At 38.8% G+C, this 24,204-nt stretch overlaps 1 protein-coding gene across 6 annotated transcripts in view; it reads right to left on the bottom strand.

The window, feature by feature from the left end:
- Positions 1 to 24,204, bottom strand: part of ttc28 (tetratricopeptide repeat domain 28) — a 152,902-nt gene that overhangs the window by 33,527 nt on the left and 95,171 nt on the right. For all 6 annotated transcript variants that reach the window (XM_084935948.1, XM_084935944.1, XM_084935946.1 and 3 more), the window contains 3 exons: positions 13,568 to 13,789; positions 12,465 to 12,653; positions 12,268 to 12,364 (listed from right to left, as the gene is read on the bottom strand). In XM_084935948.1, the coding sequence (XP_084792074.1) occupies positions 12,268 to 12,364; positions 12,465 to 12,653; positions 13,568 to 13,789 (508 nt within the window). The remainder of the gene's footprint in view (positions 1 to 12,267; positions 12,365 to 12,464; positions 12,654 to 13,567; positions 13,790 to 24,204) is intronic.

Genomic DNA, 24,204 nt, shown 5'->3' with positions numbered 1-24,204 from the left:
ACGAACAGGAACACACGCAGACACTAAATACAGAAGGACCTGGGCAAAGGGCAAACACCTGGGAGACACAGCTAACACTAATTACGAAGACGAGATTGGGAGGAAGCAAAACAGAATACATTGTCCTTCAAAGTAAAACAGGAAACAGACTGGGCACAGAACTAAACCTATACTAAACACGAGGGCACCGAAACAAAACGTAAGAACTAGAATACAAAAACAGAAATCAGAACACTAGAAGTCATATACAACGAAGAAATCATAGAATAATAATAATAATAATAATACACAAAACACTGGGTCACTGACCAAGGACCTTGACAATTACTCTGATAATGCCTCAGATTGGTGTAGGCGATCTATTTTGTGTGGAAAAATAGTCAGATCTTTATCTCAGATCCTGAAGCAGAAAGCCTTAGTTAACAAAGTTAAAAAACACCACCATGATACCTGTCCCTGTATCTATGGCATTTTATTTTTATCACACCAGCTCACGCAAAGAAAGCCTAACAGTGTCAAACTTGCTTAGTAGTAGCATTTGCATATCAAACCACAATATAGGGAAATACAGATTCCATATTCTAGTGAATTTGGTCAACTAAAACAATAACTTTTGTTAACAGATTTTCTGCCATTATACCAGTTGAAGAAGGTAAAGTCATGGTTGCAAGTGTTCAAATGCAAGCTAGAGTGAGAATAAAGGTGTGGAGTTTTGGGGTGGAGATTCTTGGGCCAAAGTCAAGTTCTGTTTCAAGACTTACATTTATTAATTTTATTAATATAAACTTATTAAACAACATGAACCATGTAATATTCTAAAAGACAGAGGGTACAGCTAGCACAATTCTAGAAAATGGGCAATAAACATTGTAAAATGAATTAAACTGTTCAAACATGACCCTGTTTTATTATACATGATGCATGTTAATGCATTAATACAATAATGCAAAACTTTTTACCTACATTCTTCCTGTGATTCCCTTCATTAAACTGTTTGAGTAACCTGAATTTTTCACACAGAAATCCTTATAATGCCATCCATAGGAAGTCTTCTATTTCCAAAGACAATAATTACACTGCGCCAGAATAATTTATAACTGCTCTGAGAAATGTTGAAATGAGACCTTATATAAAATCTGCTTTTTCTACAATAAAGTCACAGAGGGAAAACAGATGAGAAGGGGTTATAAGTGGGGAGGAAGGGATGGGGAGGAAGGGATACGGAGGGGTACAGACACCAGATGGAGGAAGTCACATGTGGTCTTCATGTCAGACTGTGTAATGAGAGAGATGACTGGGGTCTGATCCACCGAGTGTAAACTGTGAGCCATCCTTCCCAACTCCTTGGCTCATGTCCACCTCTATCTCTACATTTCTTACTGTAAACACTTTTCAAATGTGTGACTTTAACAGTCCAAAATCAAGATTTACAGATTGTGTTAAAATATTGACTGACTAAATCATCATTTTAAAAAAAATATTTACATCCTTGATAGGGGTGCAGGCAGGGTTCCTAAAAACAACAACAACAACAAAAACCCACCTTTTAAAATAGCTCTCTCCTCCTCTATTCTAAGCCTCTTGAGTTTTAGCTGCTAATATGGAACCCCCACTTTTCCATGTGGAAGTCCACAGCCTAACTTGCATCCTTGCAGTTAATTTCAATCTTAAATACAACAAAAGCAGCAGATCACCTGTAAGTAGGATTTATTTCCGAATCTAGACTTGAGATTGTTGATTTTTCTTGCTTGCTTTGTAGGAGCTGTGGTAAACTTGCATGAATTTTATGCCCAGTGCTTCATCAAGCTTTATCAATTAAACATGTGAGGAATTAAGTGCCAAGTGCAAGGCTGAACTGAAAGCAGGACACTTAGTTCTATGTCCTTGTGTAACTGAAACACATTTAGGAAAAATGAACTTTTAAAAGAGACAGGGTTTGAAGAAACTGGAGTGACTTTTTCTGTGCATGATGTTACACTTCTCATAAGACAGAAGCTTTCACTTTAAGCTGATTTCATATCTATAATTCACAAATCCAAAGGTTACAGATTCATACTCTTTCTATGACTGCCAAAGTCCCTGGTTTTGGTTTAAAAGTTGCTTGGGAGTTTTTGGATTCATATTTATGGAGTTTTGGCTACCAGTTTAGATTGCCTTAACATTCTATTGTTAGTTTTGTTTTCATGGTTTGCATTAAATTTCAGTTAATATTTTAAGTTTATTTCTTGCATATTTAGATCCCAAAGTGATTCCATAATGTTTCTTCATTTTGTTCTTTGTTAATTTGTGGACTTTCCCAGTCTGAATAAAAGACATACTTTGTTATTTCTGGATCTGATTTCTTTACTCTGCAAGCCCCAACAATGACGTCCTGAATCATGCAGTGCCAAGAGTATCAAAAAACTGTCAGAAATGGAGCATTCAGTGCAGTCGGAAGTCTGAGTTCTTTTTATTTATTTAATGCTTTCTTCCATTTGCGCAACATCTCTAAAATTAGAAATATCCTGTCTCAGAGTGACGCTGAAAAACTAGTTCATGCATTTATTACTTCCAGGCTGGACTACTGTAATTCATTATTATCAGGATGTCCAAAAAACTCACTGAAAAGCCTTCAGCTAATCCAAAATGCTGCAGCAAGAGTACTGACAGGGACTAGAAAGAGAGAGCATATTTCTCCTGTTTTGGCTTCCCTTCATTGGCTTCCTGTTAAGTCCAGAATTGAATTCAAAATCCTGCTCCTCACATACAAGGTTTTAAATAATCAGGCCCCATCTTATCTTAATGACCTTGTAGTACCATATCACCCTATTAGAGCACTTCGCTCTCGCTCTGCAGGCCTACTTGTTGTTCCTAGAGTATTTAAAAGTAGAATGGGAGGCAGAGCCTTCAGTTTTCAGGCCCCTCTTCTGTGGAACCAGCTTCCAGTTTGGATTCGGGAGACAGAAACTATCTCTACTTTTAAGATTAGGCTTAAAACTTTCCTTTTTGCTAAAGCATATAGTTAGGGCTGGACCAGGTGACCCTGAATCCTCCCTTAGTTATGCTGCAATAGACGTAGGCTGCCGGGGGATTCCCATGATGCATTGAGTTTTTCCTTTCCAGTCACCTTTCTCACTCACTATGTATTAATAGACCTCTCTGCATTGAATCATATCTGTTATTAACCTCTGTCTCTCTTCCACAGCATGTCTTTTATCCTGTCTTCCTTCTCTCACCCCAACCGGTCGCAGCAGATGGCCGCCCCTCCCTGAGCCTGGTTCTGCCGGAGGTTTCTTCCTGTTAAAAGGGAGTTTTTCCTTCCCACTGTCGCCAAAGTGCTTGCTCATAGGGGGTCATATGATTGTTGGGTTTTTCTCTGTATCTATGAAGCGCCTTGAGGCGACTTTTGTTGTGATTTGGCGCTATATAAATAAAATTGAATTGAATTGAATTGAATTGAATTTATTTATTTATTATTAACAGGGATTCCTGGTACACTCACTGAACCCAATACTTATATAACATATTCAATATGCTACATATAAAATAAATGAACTACTACTTCAATACTTTTTTTGTCATATTAAGTGTAAGGGAAAGCATAATGGGCCCCCTTTAAGCATGGTGCTAGAAAATTCAGATTTTCTTAGTATTATTATACCTTCTGACCAGAGATGGGCAGTAACGCGTTACTTGTAACGCGTTACTGTAATCTGATTACTTTTTTCAAGTAACGAGTAAAGTAAGGGATTACTATTGCAAAAACGGCAATTAGATTACCGTTACTTTCCCGTAGGAACGCTGCGTTACTGCGTTACTAAAACCGTGATTTTTTTGCGAGAATGTCTCATGACAGTGACGTAAGCGAGTGCGACGTTTGTGACAACAGCTGTGTGCAAATCAACGATGGATCATATATCGAGTGCGGAGAGAGTATGAGCATGCAGCGTTTAAAGCGTGGAAGTACTGACCTTACTTTGAGTTTGATTCCATAAAAAGTGACAAAAACATTAGCGTCCGTTGTGCGTGGGAAGAAAACTTCTTTTTACAGCGAAAAAAACCCTAAACAAGCACCGAGTGCCCTACGACTTAATGGGAAATTCACAGAGAAACTCGCGGATTCTTCCACTGACCGCTGCGGCACACCTGCACCAGGGTAAACCTCCGCCTGCTTTACAGGTGAAAATAGAGCAACAGGACCGCTAGTCTTTGATTTTATTTATTTTCTGCTGTGTTTTACTTGCATCTATTTGAAAGACTGTGTGTAAACACAAAAAATATTTTATTTTATGTGCTGGAATATGCAGAAAATAGGTTTAAATGTTAAACAAATTTCTTCAAGTCAGAGAATGGTGCATATAATTTAATTTTTGCTTGATGCATAAAGTTAAAAGATTAAAACTGATAAAACAAGTTTTAAAAAAGAAGACTTTTCCATTTGATTACATTTTGTATGATGGATTATGCAGAAAAAGTAGAACTGGGCTGAAAGATCTATCACTTTATCACCTATTCAGGTTGTAAATCGTGTTTTTAAAAAGTAACTAAGTAACTAAGTAATTAATTACTTTTGAAAATAAGTAATCAGTAAAGTAACGTGATTACTTTTTTGGGGAAGTAATCAGTAATTAGTTACTGATTACTTTTTTCAAGTAACTTGACCAACACTGCTTCTGACACATAATTATAATTTATTATTATTATAATTATAAAAATATAATTAACAGTTTTCATGAGTTTTAATTCAAATAATTTTTTCTCATATCAATCATCTTTTGCAAATTCTTGGTCTCTGTTTATCCTAAACAAAAACATATATGGGGGGGGTAACGGTTAAAAAAAAGTCTGGTTATGACTTGGAGAACTTGCTGATGCCACAATTTTAAATGACATACAGTGCATTGTTAGTAAAGGTCACGTCTTGGCATTTGGTCGTAAAGAATAGTGTTTAAACCAATCCAAAGACTAGAAATGTCATAAGTGGGTTTAGATTCTGAAGCTCAAATCCATACATTGACTTAACCATGGATGTGACGCATTTGAGTTTACTCCGTTTGCTTCTACAGTCTCTACACAATACAATGAGAAGAACTGCAACTATTAAAAAAAGCATTTGAAATATAAATTCAATACTTCATCGGCACCTCATCTTCATCTCTGATATCTCATCAGCACCATCATCATGACTCAGAAAGGTAATCAGTGGTGATTTAGCTTATAGCACTCAAATCCAAATCTAACGATGCAAAGGATTTCACAATAAAGGTTGAAGGAAATGCAAATAGCACACGATTTACTTTTAAAACAATGAAAGCTAAGAGAAAACAAAATAAACATTTGGTGAAAAAAACACTTCCTTATTTAATTTGCTAATTACTTTCGGTGTGAACTGCATAAAAAATAATTCTGTCAAACTAGCAAACAACCTTAAATGTTTTAAACAAACATGAAGTCACACTGTTAATGTAAATGTACATGAATTTAAAAAGGTCTCATAAACGCTGCTGGCAACAATATGTAGAAACCGGGTTATGCGAGGAAGAGGAGGAGGTTGGTGATATAGAAAGGAAGACCTTGTTCATCAGGGTCTTGCATTAAGAGGATTACGGAGAAGCCTGCAGAGCTGGCTAGAATCACTGGTTACAGTTACACACATCCTCCTAAACTCTACAAACACAGGTGTGCACATTAGCACATGCACAATCTTCCTCTAAGCTAAAGCCACACTTCTCTGAGGTGTAAGGGTGCCTGTAGATTTCCTGCAGATTCTGTGGGATTCCCCAGCGTGGAGGGGACACAGTGTGAAGACAGCAGTGCTGCGAGGATTAGAGGTGTGGAAAATTAGCTGAGATCTGATGACAGGTATTCAGCTGAGACAGCATAGAGAGATTAGAAAGGAGAAGAGTGGTGATCCACAGTCCCCTTTCTCCATAGTAGGATAAAAATTGCTCTGTCATCAGTGAATGAAATTGGGTGTGGCAACTTGTGGGTCAGGAGCTACATATCACGGACTATATGCAGTTATTTCTGTCCGACCATCATAAAGAAGAATACATGTTTATTAGCTAAAGTTAGCAAATAACTTGAGACGAGAGAGAGACACACATATATTTTGGAATATCGTAGAGAGCAAGTTAAATATAAAGAATTTATTATTCAAGTAGGCAAAGAAATTACTTCACACATGTCTTCTGGGTCGTTTTTTTTTTCTTGCTTTCTGGTTTGGAGCATTTATTGACATCAGCAGCGGCCTTACAGCACATGGGTCACCTGCTTAACCGAGTGAGGTATACTGGAAACCATCTTCTGGATCCTTAAATGAGCGCCGTACTCTTACAGTAAGGGACCATATCTTCAGGCCCATAGTAGCAAAGAATCAGTAAGTATCTTTCATTTGAAATTAAAATATAATTTCCATATATGTCTTGTTCTAGTTCAGTACACGGAATCAGTCATGGGAAAAACTGCTTGACTTAACAGTTGACCAGATGTAGAGACATTGACACTCTCCACAAGAAAGGCTGTCTGCAGAGTGCTGTATTAAAGCATACCAAGGGAAGGCTCACTGAAAGGGAAAAGCATAGCAAGAAAAAGCGCACAAACAACAGGAAACAGCTTGAGAGCATTGTCAGTAAAAGTTGATTCAGTAACACGGGAGAGCTTCACAAGCAGTGGACACAGACTGGTGTCAGTTGTAGCCTTCAGGAAAGGGGCTATCATACTATCATACCCCTACTATCAAGTCACTCTGATACCTAGCCTAGCCAGGATGAGCCACAAGAGTCCGTTCATATGGGACTACCCTGAGAGGAGCGACAAGATTTGTGGACTGGGTCACAGTCAAAGGCAGACATACAATAACACAAGATACTGCATGGTGTGCTACCAACACAAGAAAAAGGGTAATTAAGATTTAAACGGTACCATCACAGATCACTAAGGAGTTCCACTGGGCAGCCAGACACTGCCCTAGTTTAGATATTTTTGGACTTTAAAGGTGCTGCTATGTAAAATACAATACAAGTATTATATGGTCTAATTTAGGTTGAGATAATCTCCAAATTTCATGTTTCATACAGAAAGGAAGAGGTGAAGGAAGGAGATATAAGAAGAAAACAAAAAGGTGAGGAAAGAAGAAAATAAGAGGGAAAGGTCAGACTGGAAAAGAGGGGACTAAGAGTAAACAGAGAATGAAACCCAAGAAAACAGGAGAAAAAAAAACACAGCAAGGAGAAAACAGGAGACACAAGAAGAAGAAAAAAGAATGGCAAGGAGATAAGGAATGCACAGAGAGAAAGGGAGGGAGGAGTAAAATCAGGAAGAAAAGAAAGGAAGAATGAAGGAATGAAAACATGGGAAATGTAGTGAGTGTAAAGACAAAATAAGGTAAAAGATAATAGGGGACGAAATCATTATGAAACAAAAGATGAAATGAGAGGAAGAAATTAGGGTTGGAAATTGAAGAACAGAAGAAGAGGAAAGGAGGAGAGAAAATATCAGAGGAGAGCAGAGTGAAAGGTTGTCAAGTCAGCATTCAGAGTCAAAGAACCGTAATCATCCATAAATGATGATGTGAATCATTGATCTGAAACACAGACTGAAGCTCATCTGTCAGGAGAGTGTCAGCGACTTCAGCAGTAGCCTATAGTCACACATCAAAGTATCTATTGAACCACTGCAGCGTGCATGTTTTCCTTTTACTTACTTCAGATAGAAAATAAAGCAATTTTCACTCATTTGCCTACAAAAAAGCTCTGCAGTGACATAAAGTGAGAAGAGTGGTGGAAATCGCACAATATTACCTGAGCAGAGTTTAATAGACTGTATATAAAAGATAGATAAAGCCATTATATAGTTATCCTCTGATTTCTGGGCTTTACGTTATAAGGCCTCATTTCTTTTCCTGCTGCCATGTTGGTTTTTGGAGCCAGAAGGTCTCATATTTGGAAGAGATCATAGTGTTTGTTAATATTGTGAAGTTTGGCATTTTAACATGGGAGTGATTTGCTTTTTGGAACCAGCTTCATGTAGGACTGCAGTTTTTTTGGCATTTCAAAGTCTGATCAGAGGAGGTATTTGCAGAGGGTTAATTTATTTTCCACCATTTATTAAATAAAAAAACTACTTTTGGAACACTTTATGTTGGCATAAACTGTTCAGTGAACGCTGAATGTGCTCATTTTTGAGATTTACATAAAAACTGTTCTTTAATGCCCCTCAGTGTAACCATTTAGCCTATAATTTGTTCTAATATCAGTCTTCACTCATGGCTCTCTTACAACCATAGAAGAGATTTTTTTCTTATTGAGTTAACGTTGATAGTGATAGTAACTGTTTCGCATTTAACTTCCTGACATTTGTGAACACTGCTATGATGCTATGATTATTATTCCTTGAACTCAGAAGATGATTGTTATTCTGTCACTGATACCTTAAAAAAATGCATGGCAAAAAAGTAGCTGGAAATCACAATATTTGCAGGCAATTTTAATGAGATGTGTAGTTATATTTCTAGGGAGGTGCACATCAGGTTACGTCGTAGGGTTTTCAGCTGGGTTTGCAGTTGGAGTGTAGCTATGGTGTAAATTTCCCACTGTCAACTCTTTTTCCTGGAATATGGCCCTAGTAATGAGCAAATACATTTTTTGTGTCCATGCAAAAACTTTAAATTGTCAAATGGCGTCTGTTCTTTTTGCCATGACTGTATTTCCATTCTTTGAACAAATTTAGGAATTGAAGAAGGGCGCTGCAGTTCAGAACACCAGAAAGAAGAATTCTAGCTTCCCTTTTATTTTAAGTTGCAAAACAATAAAAAAAAAAAAATCAACAAAAAATAAAAAACATTGAGACAGTCTAAATCCCCAGAAATCTAAGATGGCATCCTCACTTTACTTTTAGTGCACAGTGCCGTATACATGCACAACGTGGCAAGTTGTCCATTCAGCGATGGATTCAGGTTCACAGCATCTCAGATATCACTGTGGCCGCAGAAACCAGAAACCACTTAATAAAACATGAGTGTTGATTGTCCAGAGAGACGCTACTGCAGTCAAATGATAGGCCCTTAAGAAGCAGGACCATCGCATGATATAAAGCTCCCATCCTTGAATTTGATTTAACAAGATGTCAAAACTGCAGCATCTACGTGTTGTACTAGGCCACTACAGCTAGTGCAAACTCACACAGGTCTGCAATATAACAAACAAATAGTGCTTTGTGTGAACTTAATGTTACAGATCGATGTAGACCGAGTTGTCCTAGCCCAGGACAAGAGCCCAGTCAGTCTCTCCCAGGGATCAAGCTTCTTAAATATCTTCTGAATAAAACACAGGATGCAGTTTTGTATTTTTTTATATCACTTGAAGGGTTTTTCATACCAAACTGAGGGCCTGTGAAGACTTTCAGATTTGAGGATGATGTCACATAAAACCAAACATTTAATCAAGGATGAAAACACAAGCACAGATAAGACCAGACAATGAAGTAAACTGTCCTGTGAGGACACCTCATCTCTCATCGAAATCACCTGAATTACCAGAGTTCAAATATCCAAACAAAGAGAGAACCCACATGCACCTAGAAAACCCAGGTGGTCGCAATCAATAGCAAAGGCCAAGAAGCCAAAACACCAGCATGAAGTGTGGAAAAAACTCAGCAGACCCATAGATGCGTCAGGGGCACCCAGAGAGAAGGGCCACAGCACAGGGAAGTGAACAGACCCGAAGCCCAAAAGGGACACCAGCCAGCAAAGACCCAGGCACCACAGCACACCCCCGATGGCACATGACGACCAGTTCCAGGAGGCACCCACCCGAGCTTGGAAACGGGAAGTACCCACCCCATCCCAGAGTCATCATCTTTCATTCAATCATTGTTTCCTGAATGAGTGTATACTTTGTGAATAAACTTTTAGCACTCTCACGTCAGTGTCTCGCTTGCTGTTGACTATAATGCCAGATCATGGAATGAACTGAATATGAACTAGTGATTTAAAGGCATACTGTAGAATTTCAAAAGCCTTTTCTTCTTTTGTTCATCTGAGGCAGTGGCCCTCCGTTTTTTTTTCTTTTCTTTCTAAGGTACAAAGCATAGAAGCAGCAATTTTACACAGTCCCTCTTGTCGTCTATGTACCTTCTAGGGCAGGGGTCGGCAACCTGCGGCTCTTTAGTCCTTATAGTGCGGCTCTGCATGGTTTGGGAAAATAAATAAGAAGTATTTAGCTGAAGTGTATTTTATTTATGTTAGTTCTTTTTTAACTTGTAGTTCTAAATTGGAAGATTATTGTAATATTGAAATATAAAAATAAAATTATATTCTATTATTTTTTCATCGCTCAAAATAAGCATCACACTCGCGGAAGCTGGTGTACCCGCCGAAACGCCGTGCATTTATCGAGACTTTCAACCGAGGCCAATTATGGATCTTCGGATCCACATTATGTCAGCAGCTCCACCGTGAACTATGTTAAAAACAAACACCGCTCACGCCTCACAGATGACAGCTTACAGTCCTGCGTAAAGATGAAAGTGACTAAGTACAGCCCCGATTTGCAGACGCTGTGCGCAGAGGTTCAGGAGCAGAAGCCCCATTGTAAACATATCACGGCAGACCCGACGATGTTTGCATGAACATGCTTTTCAGCATCTCTTTATAGACCACTTTTCACACACGGTTGCTGTACGCATACAGCCGGCTGCAGCTTTTCAGCTCACAGCCCGACATATACCAACAACAACACAACAGCATAGAGAGCACAGACGTTAAGGCGGCGAGGCGTGATTGCGGGTGCCGCTCAGGTGGGTCCGCCTCCCCTGCAGTGGCGCTGCAGACCACGCCCCGCCACACACATTAACCAGGTAAAATACATATTTAGGCAGAATTTTGTAAGTATCTATTTTTCATTTTTCAGCAGCATAGTGCTTTTTTTTCCAATTATTTTTTAAAAGTCAGGTCAAGGCTCCAAAAGCCCAAAGGCGATATAAGGGTGGCGGCTCACAACAGTTTTTGTTTGCTACATGGATCATTTTACTTCAGCTGGGTGTCTTTCCTTTTGTTATATTTCTTTAAGAGTTCAAAATGTGTTAATTACATAAATAAAATGTGATTTTCTCTGTAGCACTTCATGGATTTCATAAGCAACACACCTTAGTTGTTTATACAAAGTATAAAGGTAAAAAAACAATATATACAGTGTTATCTTCATTTTAGATGTCAAAAAGTATTTGCGGCTCCCAGTGTTTTCTTTTGCGTGGAAACCGGGTCCAAATGGCTCTTTGGGTCTTAAAGGTTGCTGACCCCTGTTCTAGGGTAACAGTGCAAATTGATTACATTTCCCACATTTGTCTATTTTATCTTATCGTTGTTAATTTCATTGCTGTTGTTTAGCCCTGCGATAGACTGGCGACCTGTCAAGGGTGTACCCCGCCTCTCCTCCTATGACAGCTGGGATAGGCTCCAGCACCCCCTGCAACCCTGAAAAGGATAAGTGGAAGCGAATGGATGGATGGATGCTGTTGAGAATTATGCCTGTGAACTATTACTATTAAAAAAGTAAATAAAATATCTAACTTCCTTTTGTGGTGCACCAGCACACTGTTATATTTTGCACTCTGGTCCAGCCATTGGCCAATTTCAAATTTCCGTCTATTCAATTTTTTGTCTGTACTGTAAGCCCACTCTTTGTCTTGTACGGTATGTGTTTTATTTTACGTGTCTTTCTGTCTTTCAATTATGCCCACATATATCTGTTTGTTTGGTTTTGTTGATTCATTTGATATGCCACCTACCTGCTATGGACTGCAGCTGAAAATTAGCTCTGCTGAATCTGTTGTTTGCCAAAAGGGGAAGAATGGCGTTGATGCAGTCTTATTATTTGAAAAAAATGTTGACAGGAACCAAAGGTGTACATGTCTGTTTTAGTTGATCAAATGCTTGCAGCTGCATAGGATACACAGGTGCACATCCAAGTGAGAGTAGTGATAGTACTATTGTACTATTCCTGGCACAGAGAGTGAACCACTCAAGACCTAAAGTAAATAACGGTTTACTTTTTTATTAATTTTGTTATACAGTAGCTGTCAACAGGTTCTGGAGTACCACAGTGTGTCAAACCTGCCATACTTTGATTTTACTGTTATTAAAAGTTAGATTTGCCATTTAAAATGACCAAAGCTAAGAAAGGCATACCACTTTAGTTTCCCACAACAAAATCCCAGATTCAGATGCCAAATTAAAAAACCTATTACCTCCAGCCAGGTGACCCCTCTATGACCCTCCATCAAACCTACCCAAGTTGGATGAGGCTCTGCCCTGTGCTGCTCTGTCTTGCAGTTCCTGAGCAATTTCTAGCTGGTTTTGGTGGTGCTGACGAGCCCTCTCCAAGTCCTGAACCGAACAAAAATAATGCATTTTTATCAGACTGTGATTTATTATTTCGTAGTTATTTGTTTTTCAGTTAACTACACCTTTATAGTTATATACCAACCTGCATGCATCGGGCAGCGTGCCCCAGACCAGCATATGCCCTCATCTCAATTGCTCTGTCGACCAGCTCTTGGGCCAACTCCAGCACTCTTGTATGGTACGATATGGCCTTGTCAAAGTCCCGCTGGGAGTGGTAAGCGCTCCCCAGGTTGCTGTACGCTCGTGCCTCCTCACGTCGGTTCTCCAGACTCTGCCAAACAAACCACCATTTTACCGTCACTAAGAAATTACCTTTGTGGTTATTTATTGGCATGCGATGGAATTTCCACAGAGATCACGACATTTATATTTTCTTTTGCTATCCCAGACAGTTAAAGATGAATATATTGCTAAAATGATCCTTTAGTTTATTTAAGCTAGGTTCTCAGGAAATCATTATCCTGATATAAACTGTGTAAATCTATGTGTTGTGTGAATGTCTAAGAAAGAAGAAGAAGAAATCAAAACCAGTGTTGTATTAGTGAGTGAGTTAGGCATTCATAATTCTGGCCACTAACTTTTAGTTAATGTTAGTCAACTAGGGGGACTAGCAGTGGATTAATCTGAATTTGGTGCTGTGATGAGTATTTGTGGCAGCTGCAGAGTGGTTATTCAACTGAGTCAAAACAAACCACTATATCTTTTAGGCATGACCTTTTTGAGATAAACTCCAAAATTCACTATGGTCAGTCAAGAGGTGCTTTTTGTGAATTAATTAAGTAGTTACAATGAAATAAATCTATTAACAGAATGTGAAGGAACAACTTATATATCCCAAACAAATGTAATGCTAAAAAGATATCAGCTAAAGCTTTAGCTGGGCTATACCTTTGTGTAATATATCCCTTTACCAGAAAATGGTGCAGATTTAGTCAAATCTTTTGTGGAAATGTGGGCAGGACTAAGAAAAAATATCAAAAGTTTACAAAATAGCAGCACACATCTCAAAACACCAAAGGTTAAATAGAAATACTGTCGCCTTGTCATGGTTAAAATATGCAGAGCTTAAATTAAAACTGCACCTTTCAAGAGATGAAAACCAAAGAAAAACATATTGGTAATGTAATATGAATATATTACATTACCAATGTAATGTAATATGAATATATTACATTACCGCTATACCTTTGCAATGTCCAGATGCTGCTCATGGCATTGGACGGCATTGGTGAAGTCTCCCAGCGCAGTGTACACAGCACCCATGTTGCCTAGCTGGCGAGCCTCGGAAAGCTTGCACTGACTTTGCCGTGCCAGCAGCACGCACTGTTTATGGCTGGCAAGTGCATTAGGGTAGTCACCAATAGCTGTGTACACATGACCCAGACTGCTTAGAGCACTAGATGCAGCCTGAAATCACACATGCACAACATACATACATTAATCAGTGTTCAGTAAAAACAAACAACAACAAAAAAAAGGTACACAATAATTCACATGCTTATAATAAACAGGAACACAATCATGTAGAACAGAGGTGGCAAAATAAATGTACTTCATGGACCGTACACAGACCAATTTGATCTTAAGTAGGTTTGCCAGTAAAATAAGTGAAAAAATTCTTACATTTTTACATTCTTAAAATGTTCACACTTTTAGTTTTAATTGTCCATCCATTTACATAAAAGATAATGAGCAGCCAGAAATGTATTCAGAAAAATAAGATCAGTTTCAATTGATATCAGTTATAATTTTTGAAAAAAAGAAAAAAGAAAAAAAAAAAAGCATTGTCTAACATGCCAAATAACTAATCACTTCCTTGTTATGTTGATAGAAACTATAATCCTGTCTGTGCAATTAGCTTTCCTTCAAAATGTAATTTGTGTTTACATTTTATAAACACAAATTACATTCTGTTTTTATTTTCTGTTTCTGCTGCAAATCAGCTGTATAAAGGTGTCATTTCTGGGTAAGAAAGGGATAGTTCAGGGAGAATGGGAAAGGAGGCAGGATAAACAACTGAGGAAAACAGGCATCACCTCCTCCCACCTCAAATAAAATCTTGCCAATGGAGGACACGCACATCTTGGTGGCGCCACTAGTGAAAGCTCATCCTTCACATCTTATTTAGACCCTGCTGTGAGAGTCTGACCCTCTGCCACCACCACCTCAGCTTTGTATCAGGTTCTAGCAACCCTATTATTACTCTGTTTTAGTTAACACATGAGACCCTTTTATAGCTCCTTGAGCTGCCTAATGATTTCTAGCGCCCCTCATCTTGCTAATTACAGAGCTTCTTCAGGCATAATACCATGCAAATCAAGATGAGGGTTTCATCTTAAGCTCGCTCGTTGCTGTCTTCATGCCTGCATGTGCATGAAAATAAGAACTCATGTCCACACACACACACACTAGTACTGCCACAAACGATTATTTTGATAGTCGACTAGTCAACGATTATTTTTGCGATTAGTTGACTAATCAGATCATGCATCCATTGGATGTAAAACCTACAGGTTATTGCACCAGCATGCATCTGCTCTTATATAACTATCATTAGCTTACAGCTTTAAATGTTTAAGGTATGTGCTTACTAAAAATAAAGACAAGATGATAGTTTATTAAATTTTAATGAAATTTGCAGATTGTTTCGGTGAAGTTTAATAAACTCAGCCGTCTGCTCCTTGCTATCTAAAATATAACAGGACACTGAAGTATATTTTCGAGCATCTCACACTTCTGATAATCAGTTGTCTGCTTGACATTTATTCAGTGGTGTAAAAACAATAACTTTAATCTCAGCCAAACCGATTTACTCAGGAACAAATAAAATACTGAAAAAAGCCAAACAATAACATTTTAAAGTTATCTAAGTGACTTATATATCATGTTTAATCTGAGTAGCGAAAGACGGCGGTGGGTTTGAAAATGATTTGCCGGGAGTCCGGTGTTCTCACCGGCTCTAGTGAGCCTTGAACCCCGGCTAGCTATCGAGCTGGTGGGTAACAGACATCTCTGAAAACGGAGATATGTGGTGTCTTGATAAACTGAGCAGATATTTGAAGTTTACACAGCTACATTCTCGCCTGAAAATATGTTAAACGTTTATTTTGTGAGCCAGAAAGAATAATAAGAGTAATATTAAAACTAACTAGCTGCCGCTGAGCAGGGCCGCGCTATGAATTCTGGGATAGGTTGGGCCACGAAGTATACACCCAACCCATCCTTCAAATCCAGGGAAACGAAGGGTGCATTTGTCGGCCGCATTTGTCAGTCTTTGTCGTGTCGCTGTAACGTAATCGGCCTACAACTGCAGGCACAGGAGGATGCGGTTCCTGAATTTGGACACAGCTACAATACCGGACACTGCTTCTCCTTCTTCAGGGTTTAACGGCAGCTGGCATCCTTGTCCATGCAGTGCTGCCATCCTCTGTTTCAGTCCGTTATTACACTCTTAAATCCTACTATTATTTCCTGCATCTTTTGGGATCTTACAAAGCTTCAAACGACGCGTCGACTATTAAATTAGACGATTTTGATAGTCAACTTAATCGTGAATAGTCGACTAATCGTGGCAGCCCAGACACACACACACACACACACACACACACACACACACACACACACACACACACACGGATTGTCAGATCCATGTCAGATAGTCTTGTCTGCTTCTCAGATTTGACAGAAAAAATCTGAGAAGAAATGTGACCCACTCACTACATTTTTGCCTTAGTAATTTAAAAGCAGCCTACTGATTCATAACTAATCTAGAGATTATTGGGATTGATCTGTTTGCTATCAATGGAGGCATATGAAAAAGATGTGAGGTGTGAGCAACGGTTTGTTTCAAATTAAACAAGAGAATGAGACAAGAGCAGCAGTGTGTACTGACATATCTCTTATTAATTAATGTATCTATACATGACATTTGCTTGTATATACAGTTGGACCACATGACAGATCCCAGAAGTAAGGGAAATATATACCAGATATGGGTGCACCTATCTTGGTAAGCCCTCAGTCATGCAGGCCAAGAGGCCTCGATGAACCCCTGGCAACCTATAGTCACTAGCAAAAAAATATGTATTCCCCACTTGGGTGGCAAGTGGTTGGTGGAGATCCCTGTCTACTGCTGGGTGAAACTGATCGCAAAGGGTGCCATAACAAAAACCTCTTTGATTGCTTGATTTAGTAGCAGACTCACAGACTAGTGGAATTGCAATTTGCATGGAAGATACCAAATTTTCTACAAACACTAACTAACCACCAAACAGCGCAAATGCAAGCCAGAAACGGAGAACAGCATGTTAGACAATAAGAAACCAAAAGATTTCAAATTGTATATAATTTGAAGACAAACAGTTGACATTTCCAGTTTGTGTGACATTCTTCAGTTTCAGTAATTTAATGAATAGTTGATGATTACCTGTAGACTAGTTAGCGTCTTTCATACAAACTATGGCTGATTATGACAATCTGCTAGCAACCAAAGCAATCACAACAAGGTTTTCAGTGTGCCAGCATATATCTTGTTGGGATCAATTTTACTCAATGGCAAGCATTCTCCAGCAAACACTTGGAACTGGTTGGGGAACACAGGCAATTGCCAAGCAGTTTCTATGCCTGTGTGACTGGGACCTAACTTTATTTAAACTAGAAAGTATTCTGTGGTGAAAGCAAGGAGTGACATTAGTCCTGGGTCTGAAAAGTAAAGATAACACTGAAGTGCCTAAATCCATTTGTATTTGTCCCAATGACCAGCCGGGGGTGACTCCTCTAATTGAAATATGCTATATAAAAGTCTATGAAAGAAAAATCCCTCTAATTTTCACCGGGTTTATGAACACAGTAAACACTTTCCTGGTCAGTCTATATTCTTAACAATAAGATCTTTATCTAATTGAATAAGCACAAAATTCATTTTGTAAATTATGATCCTAAATAGAGTCCAACAGCCATTAAAGCATGGCAAACTTGAGGATTGATCAACTTTCCTCAAGTGCTTACTAACTGTGCTATATCAAAGTGGCTACTTTATTCTTTTACACACAGTCTGATTATGTTGTGTACCATGACTTACACAATGTTATGTTATTCTGAATTTATGCCAAAATTGAATTACATCGAGAAAAAAAAAAAAAGGTTTTAGTTTTTATTTATGTGATGCATATTTTTATGTTCATTTACTGGCTTCTTCAGCAGTTTGCACACAAAATAATTTTTGCTTTCAATACACTGAGCATCATAATTAAATACTATCTTATATGATTTGGCCAATAAATTAATTGAAGAATTTCTATCAGGCTTTATCGCTCTCTCCTCAGTGTTTAGCATAAAGGCCTGCAGAGTCTCAGCTTGTTACAGCAACACTGAGACAGTGTGCTGCAGTCTAAAACAACACCTCAAATGACTCACACAAACAGTGTTATTTCCTTGGCACTATGATAATGACTGCAATCTGTTGAAGTCCAACAATGTGCATATCTGTGAACACACAGTGAGAAGTAATAATCAATAAACCCTGTCCTAAGGTAAAACCTCACACAGTAAGAACCATTTCTTTGGTGCATTCACAGTGAAAGTAATTAAGTTTAGAGGCCATCTGAGCATAAACAGCAGCCTATCTTTGATTCAGACACACACACACACACACACACACACACACACTTAAAAAGTAAAATGTGAATTTGACCTTTCAAAGAAAATCACAAGGGACAGACAAAGCTTAGTCAAAAGTTATGTTTAGAAGTTTACAGAATTTGTAAAGAAGTGAAAATTAAAATAACTTTTTAAAGAGGGGTTATTAGCATGATTATAACCAAGGCTGCCTATAAATGCAGTTCAGTCCCTCTATAGATGGCCATGTTAAAATGTTCAACTTCAATGGTGACTGTTACTGTACATGTTGCATGTTTACAGGCTAAACTATAGTTAATTTTTTAAATTGTATAACGGTCATCCATTTAGATTGTGTTAGGTGTGCAGTGTGCAGTCAATTATTGATTAATTAATAAATGGTTTCAATTTTTTTAAACCAGAAATGCAACACTCTGTTTTAAAAAATATTTGCTACTTTTTGTTGTCAAGTTTGATAGGAAAATTGATGTGTTTTGGATAAGTAAACTAAAGCAGGTTATTTGAACTTTTTCTTTTTGACCTGTGTTCAATTCTAAGCAGCAGTTTTTAAAATTGTTTTCTGACATATATAGATAAAAGTAGTTGATACTGCAATGAAAATGCAGTATTAGTTTGAGCCCCAGAGGAATTTGACAGAAAAATCTATTCCTTCATTTCAATTGCAGCCTATATGGACAGATAATACACATGCATGTCCTTTTAAATCAGGTTTCATCAGTGCTAAAAACTGTCACTGAAAACAGCCAAACTGACCTTTAGTGGAATTTACCACTTGTGATTAACATCAGAATACCCTGTTCTTTTCTTTCTGCTCATGTGTGTTCACAAGTGAGCGCATGTTTGTGAAAAATACGACAGCACACATCTACAGAAATCCATGTCCCCACCCAAGTGATGAAGGTAAACACATAAAATCCAATTGACACATCTGCACTGGAGCTCCAGGCAGGAGCTTAATAAATTTCGACACGTCTGTGTGTACAGTCAACTGGCCAGACAAGTCTTTGATTTCTCTTAAGAACATCTTACTTTAAGAGAAAAAACACAGGTGTGCACATGCATGCACACACACACACACACACACACACACACACACCGGGTGTGTGTGTGTGTGTTCCAGGTTATACTCGGCACAGATGTTCCTGTACACTATGCCGGCCACTTGGTTATGGCCTTCCATGTATGCCTTGCCTGCTAGCATCTTGCACCCTGCTGTTATGTGCTGGATTGTCTCTGGGGCATCTTTACAGAGCCTGCACCTGGGGTCTTGCCTTGTGTGATAGACCCCAGCCTCAATGGATCTTGTGCTCAGTGCTTGTTACTGTGCTGCCATGATTAGTGCCTCCGTGCTGTCTTTCAGTCCAGCTTTGTCCAGCCACTGGTAGGATTTCTGGGTATCAGCCACCTCCGCTATCTGCCGGTGGTACATACTGTGCAGGGGCCTGTCCTTCCATGATGGTTCCTCGCCTTCCTCCTCTTTCTTGGGTTTCTGCTGCCTGAGGTATTCACTGAGCACACTGTCAGTTGGGGGCATCTTCGTGATGTATTCGTGGATGTTCCTTGTCTCATCCTGGACTGTGGTGCTGACACTCACCAGTCCCCGGCCTCCTTCCTTCCGCTTAGCGTACAGCCTCAGGATGCTGGACTTGGGGTGAAACCCTCCATGCATGGTAAGGAGCTTTCTTGTCTTTATGTCAGTGGCTTCTATCTCCTCCTTTGGCCAGCCTATTACCCCAGCAGGGTACCTGATCACGGGCAGGGCGTAGGTGTTGATGGCCTTGTCTTGTTCTTACCGTTCAGCTGACTCCTCAGGACTTGCCTGACCCTCTGCAGGTACTTGGTGGTTGCAGCTTTCCTAGCGGCCTCTTCATGGTTCCCATTCGCCTGCGGGATCCCCAGGTACTTGTAACTGTCCTCTATGTCTGCAATGTTGCCTTCTGGTAGTTCAATCCCCTCAGTTCTGACTACCTTCACTCTCTTCGTTACCATCCGACTACACTTCTCCAGTCCGAACGACATTTCGATGTCATTGCTGTATATCCTGGTGGTGTGGATCAGTGAATCGATGTCTCGTTCACTCTTGGCATACAGCTTGATGTCATGCACAGGAGGTGGCTGACAACTGCTCCATTCCGTAGTCGGTATCCGTAGCCAGTCTTGTCAATGATCGCACTGAGGGGGTTAAGGCCTGTTGCGGCTCCTCCAACCTATGGCCGCGGCAGGCTAAACATGAGGACACAGATGACGCGCAGCAATGAACACATAACATACACTTCTGTACCATTTGCTCCTTTTATTCCACATGCAACTGTCCAATATACAAATCAGCACATGGGATTAACTATTAAACAAATGCACAGATTGCACAAACAAATAACTGCAACTCACCAATAACTGCACTAATTACAATGCCAATTTGGCCTATGGCATCAAATATACAAAAACCATCAAGTTCCAGTCAAAATACATCAAAATCATTCAAGCTGCGCTCAAGCTGCGGTCAACAGAAAGTTTTGCCTCATGCTCACCCTACCTTTCTGCTCATCAACATCAGGTGCCGTGAACAGGTGAGTGCAACCACATTTATCATCTACCACACCCATGAGACACGCCCCACACCCGTGCACCAATACAGTGAGTCCATTTAAACCAACCCACTTAGTCAAAAAGGAACAACTCATATTCAATTCAATTCAATTCAATTTTATTTATATAGCGCCAAATCACAACAAAAGTCGCCTCAAGGCGCTTCATAGATACAGAGAAAAACCCAACAATCATATGACCCCCTATGAGCAAGCACTTTGGCGACAGTGGGAACTTTGGCGACAGTGGGAAGGAAAAACTCCCTTTTAACAGGAAGAAACCTCCATATGGCTCCTACAAGGCCTATATATATATATATATATATATATATATATATATATATATATATATATATATATATATATATATATATATTTATACATATATAAGAATAAGAAACAATATTATCCTCTCATTAGATTTGATCTATATTGTGGACAACAAATCTCATTAGAAAAGCTTGGATGGGTGGAAATCGGGAAAAAAGACAATGTAAGTACAAAGGTGTAGGAAGATGGGCGCCTAAATCTTTTGCATGGAAATAGAATAAGACAGATGAATAAAGACAGAGAAAGATTACTGCTGACACTGCTTCCCCTGCATGCTTGATAACCAGATGTATGAGGTTTGGGAAGGTGATGTCTTCTGAGGTCTGCTGATCTGCAGGGACTGCAACTGAACCTTTTTGTGGACTTCTTGAACTAATGCCATACTTGATTTGATGGAAATGTCTTTATTTGTCCCTTGTCAAGATCTTTTCCTTTTTTAACTATTTTTTAGACTGATTTTGATTATTGTTCAGAGCACAAATGCAAATACCTATCATTGTTATTGTTATTATTATTAATGTTATAACTGTAACAGTAACTGTACCAAAGCTCCTGCCAGTGTTCTGCAGTCGAGCACTTTGTTTGGAAGCAGGCAGTATTGAAGGCTTCTCACACCACACAGATAAACACAAATAACACAGTTGAGCAAACACACAGTGGGAGATATGGATTTCTGTTGATGACCGTGTTTGAGTCGCCTTAAGCTGCACACCTGTGGAGGAGAAGGTCGATAACCGTCTGTCAACAATACACGTGCAGGAGTCTATGGTGCATTTGCTGCTTCCAGACAGACACACACACACAAGCAACAAAAAAAAGAGAAACAAGAGCGTTTGGTTTGATCCAAGCTTTCCTGAGCTCTGAGCTCTTCAGAAAAGTTGGTAACTGTTCCTCATTTGTTTTACTGACAGGGGTTCAATCAGGCTCTTTAGATTTACCTAGAGACAAATCACATGAGATAAATATAGGATGCAATCACATGCTATTAAGTGACTGCATGTGCATGTTCAAGTGTGTGTTCAACTGCAAGGGTCCAGCAGAACTTCAGAGACCATTAGAGAGGTCGAAACTCAGATATAATAAAACTTTGCAGTAGAATATCCTGCTGACTTTTACACATTAAAGATAGTGTAATTCCATATTTCTGAGGAATCGTGTCAAATTGCAAAAACACACAGAGAGTACCTTTAATGTCATGTAAATTTTAATTAAAACACAAATTAGTGAGAGATATTGTCTATTGAGCATGCAGACATGTGACCATGTAACCACGTTACATGAAGTTGTTTGCCATTTTGGAGGTTTGGCAATCATGGTGACAATGTAGGATCAAATGAATAAGGCTCCCCTCACACAGACCCAAAAATCTACTTCTGATAGCTTTGGTCATTAGCATATTGCTGTGGTCTTAGTTTAAATTTGTTAGCATCTTATTCAGTTGCTCACCTGTAAGTAACTGTACTTCCTTCACCAGCAGTTACACTCCCCACAGTTGCTGGTCCACACATCACTTTCAGTGTGTATGCAGCTTAACACGCAACATAGAGGACTGCAGTGGAGGGTACATCCATCTAAAACATCAAATATCAAACTACAAGACTGCTTAACCCATAATTACCAGAAAACCCAGAACTTAGAATGCTAGAATAATCACTGAAAGAAAGCTATAATGAAACTCTTCCAAATAGTAATCAAAATGAGAGCTGAAGAATAAGAGTGAAAAGCAAACTAAAAAGTCAACAAATAACAATAAGTAAAAGTTGTCATTGGCCTAACAAAACCTACAGACCATGACGTTAACAAATTATATTATTTTCTAAAAATCTTCCTGAGTACACAAAAGGAAAAAAAAGATATGAATAAACTGGAAGAAAACAGTGAAAGGAAAAACAGCATAATGACAGAAATGTAAATCAAATCAGACAAAAGCTCAAATATTTACTAATCTAGTTGCTACCAGAACTGTCTTCTATACAGTGTAAAGAAACCAGTGATCAGTATGGTTGTTTAGATTTATCCTACAATATTAAAACACCAATAAAATATTCCTTAAAATGAGCCACAAGCACAACTCATAAGATTCAACTACATATGAAATCCAGTGAGCCATAAATACATCTGCCATGACTCCATGTTGCACACTCACCAGCACACATATACACATTTGTATGTACACACTCTCACAAACATATGAAAGTTAAACGTAGGGAAACACACACCAACAACCTGACAGCTTTACTTTGTGCTTTTAGACGTAAAGTGGTCCGAAATCTAATCTGTAAAAACAATTTAATTAACTACGGTTTTCACAACTGTCCAAAGTGTTTCAGGAGAAATGTGAGGTGTTTAGCTTTGGACTGGCATAATGAAAAACTGCTTTCCAGGAAAAGTGAAAGTTACAGAAGATAAGAGAAAGGTCAAAACAAGTGAATGTATATGAGCAGTGTATATGAAGTTTGTTCTTTGGTTTCAATACATTTTCATGACAATGTAATTTCTCGCAAGATGATTATATATAATTAAAGTTGTTATTATTGTACATTATATACTTGATCAGCCATCACTCTAAAATATGAAATATATTTAAAATATTTTAAGTTAAGCTCCCAAAGAACAAATCAACAAATCATTGCATTACATAACATGCAGTCACTGCACGGATGCGTCATCACTGTGACAAATTAATTGATTAGACAGAATCTCTTATGTCAGGGAGAAAGTTGAACAGAGATAATTTCTGCATGCCTTTTCTTTATTAAATATGTGATTTTAGGTTGGTGACAGTACCAAATCACAACAACAGTTGCCTTGAGGTGCTTTATACTGTAAAGTAAAGACCCTACAATAATACAGATATCAAATGACCCGTATGAGCAAGCACTTGGTGACACCGGGAAGGAAAAACTCCCTTTTAACAGGAAGAAACCTTAAAACCTTAGGCAAAACCAGGCTCAGGCTCATCCTGTCATGGCTGTGCTGTGGCAGGCAGGATGTGGGACCCAGGTGCAGGATTCGAACACGAAAAGGTAACTTAAAGTGGCAGCTTTATTCACTAGGAAAACTTGAATACTAGATCTAAGAAACAAAACATAATAACCGGGAGCTAGGAAACTAGGAACTCAGGAGACCAGAAACTAGAAAACAAAGAAACTAAAAAAGTAGGAGCTGACGAGAAAACAAACACGGAGACCAGGAGCATGAAGGAAACAAACAGCACAGAGAGGGTATGACGCGACAATGGGCAGAGGAAAACACAGGGTGTAATGAGGG

Source organism: Perissodus microlepis, chromosome 7 (genome assembly GCF_051167445.1).
Source record: "Perissodus microlepis isolate ML-2025 ecotype Zambia chromosome 7, ASM5116744v1, whole genome shotgun sequence".
Classification (NCBI taxonomy): Eukaryota; Metazoa; Chordata; class Actinopteri; order Cichliformes; family Cichlidae; genus Perissodus; species Perissodus microlepis.
The sequence above is the reverse complement of the archived record's forward strand: the minus strand, read 5'-3'. Positions and strand labels throughout refer to the sequence as shown.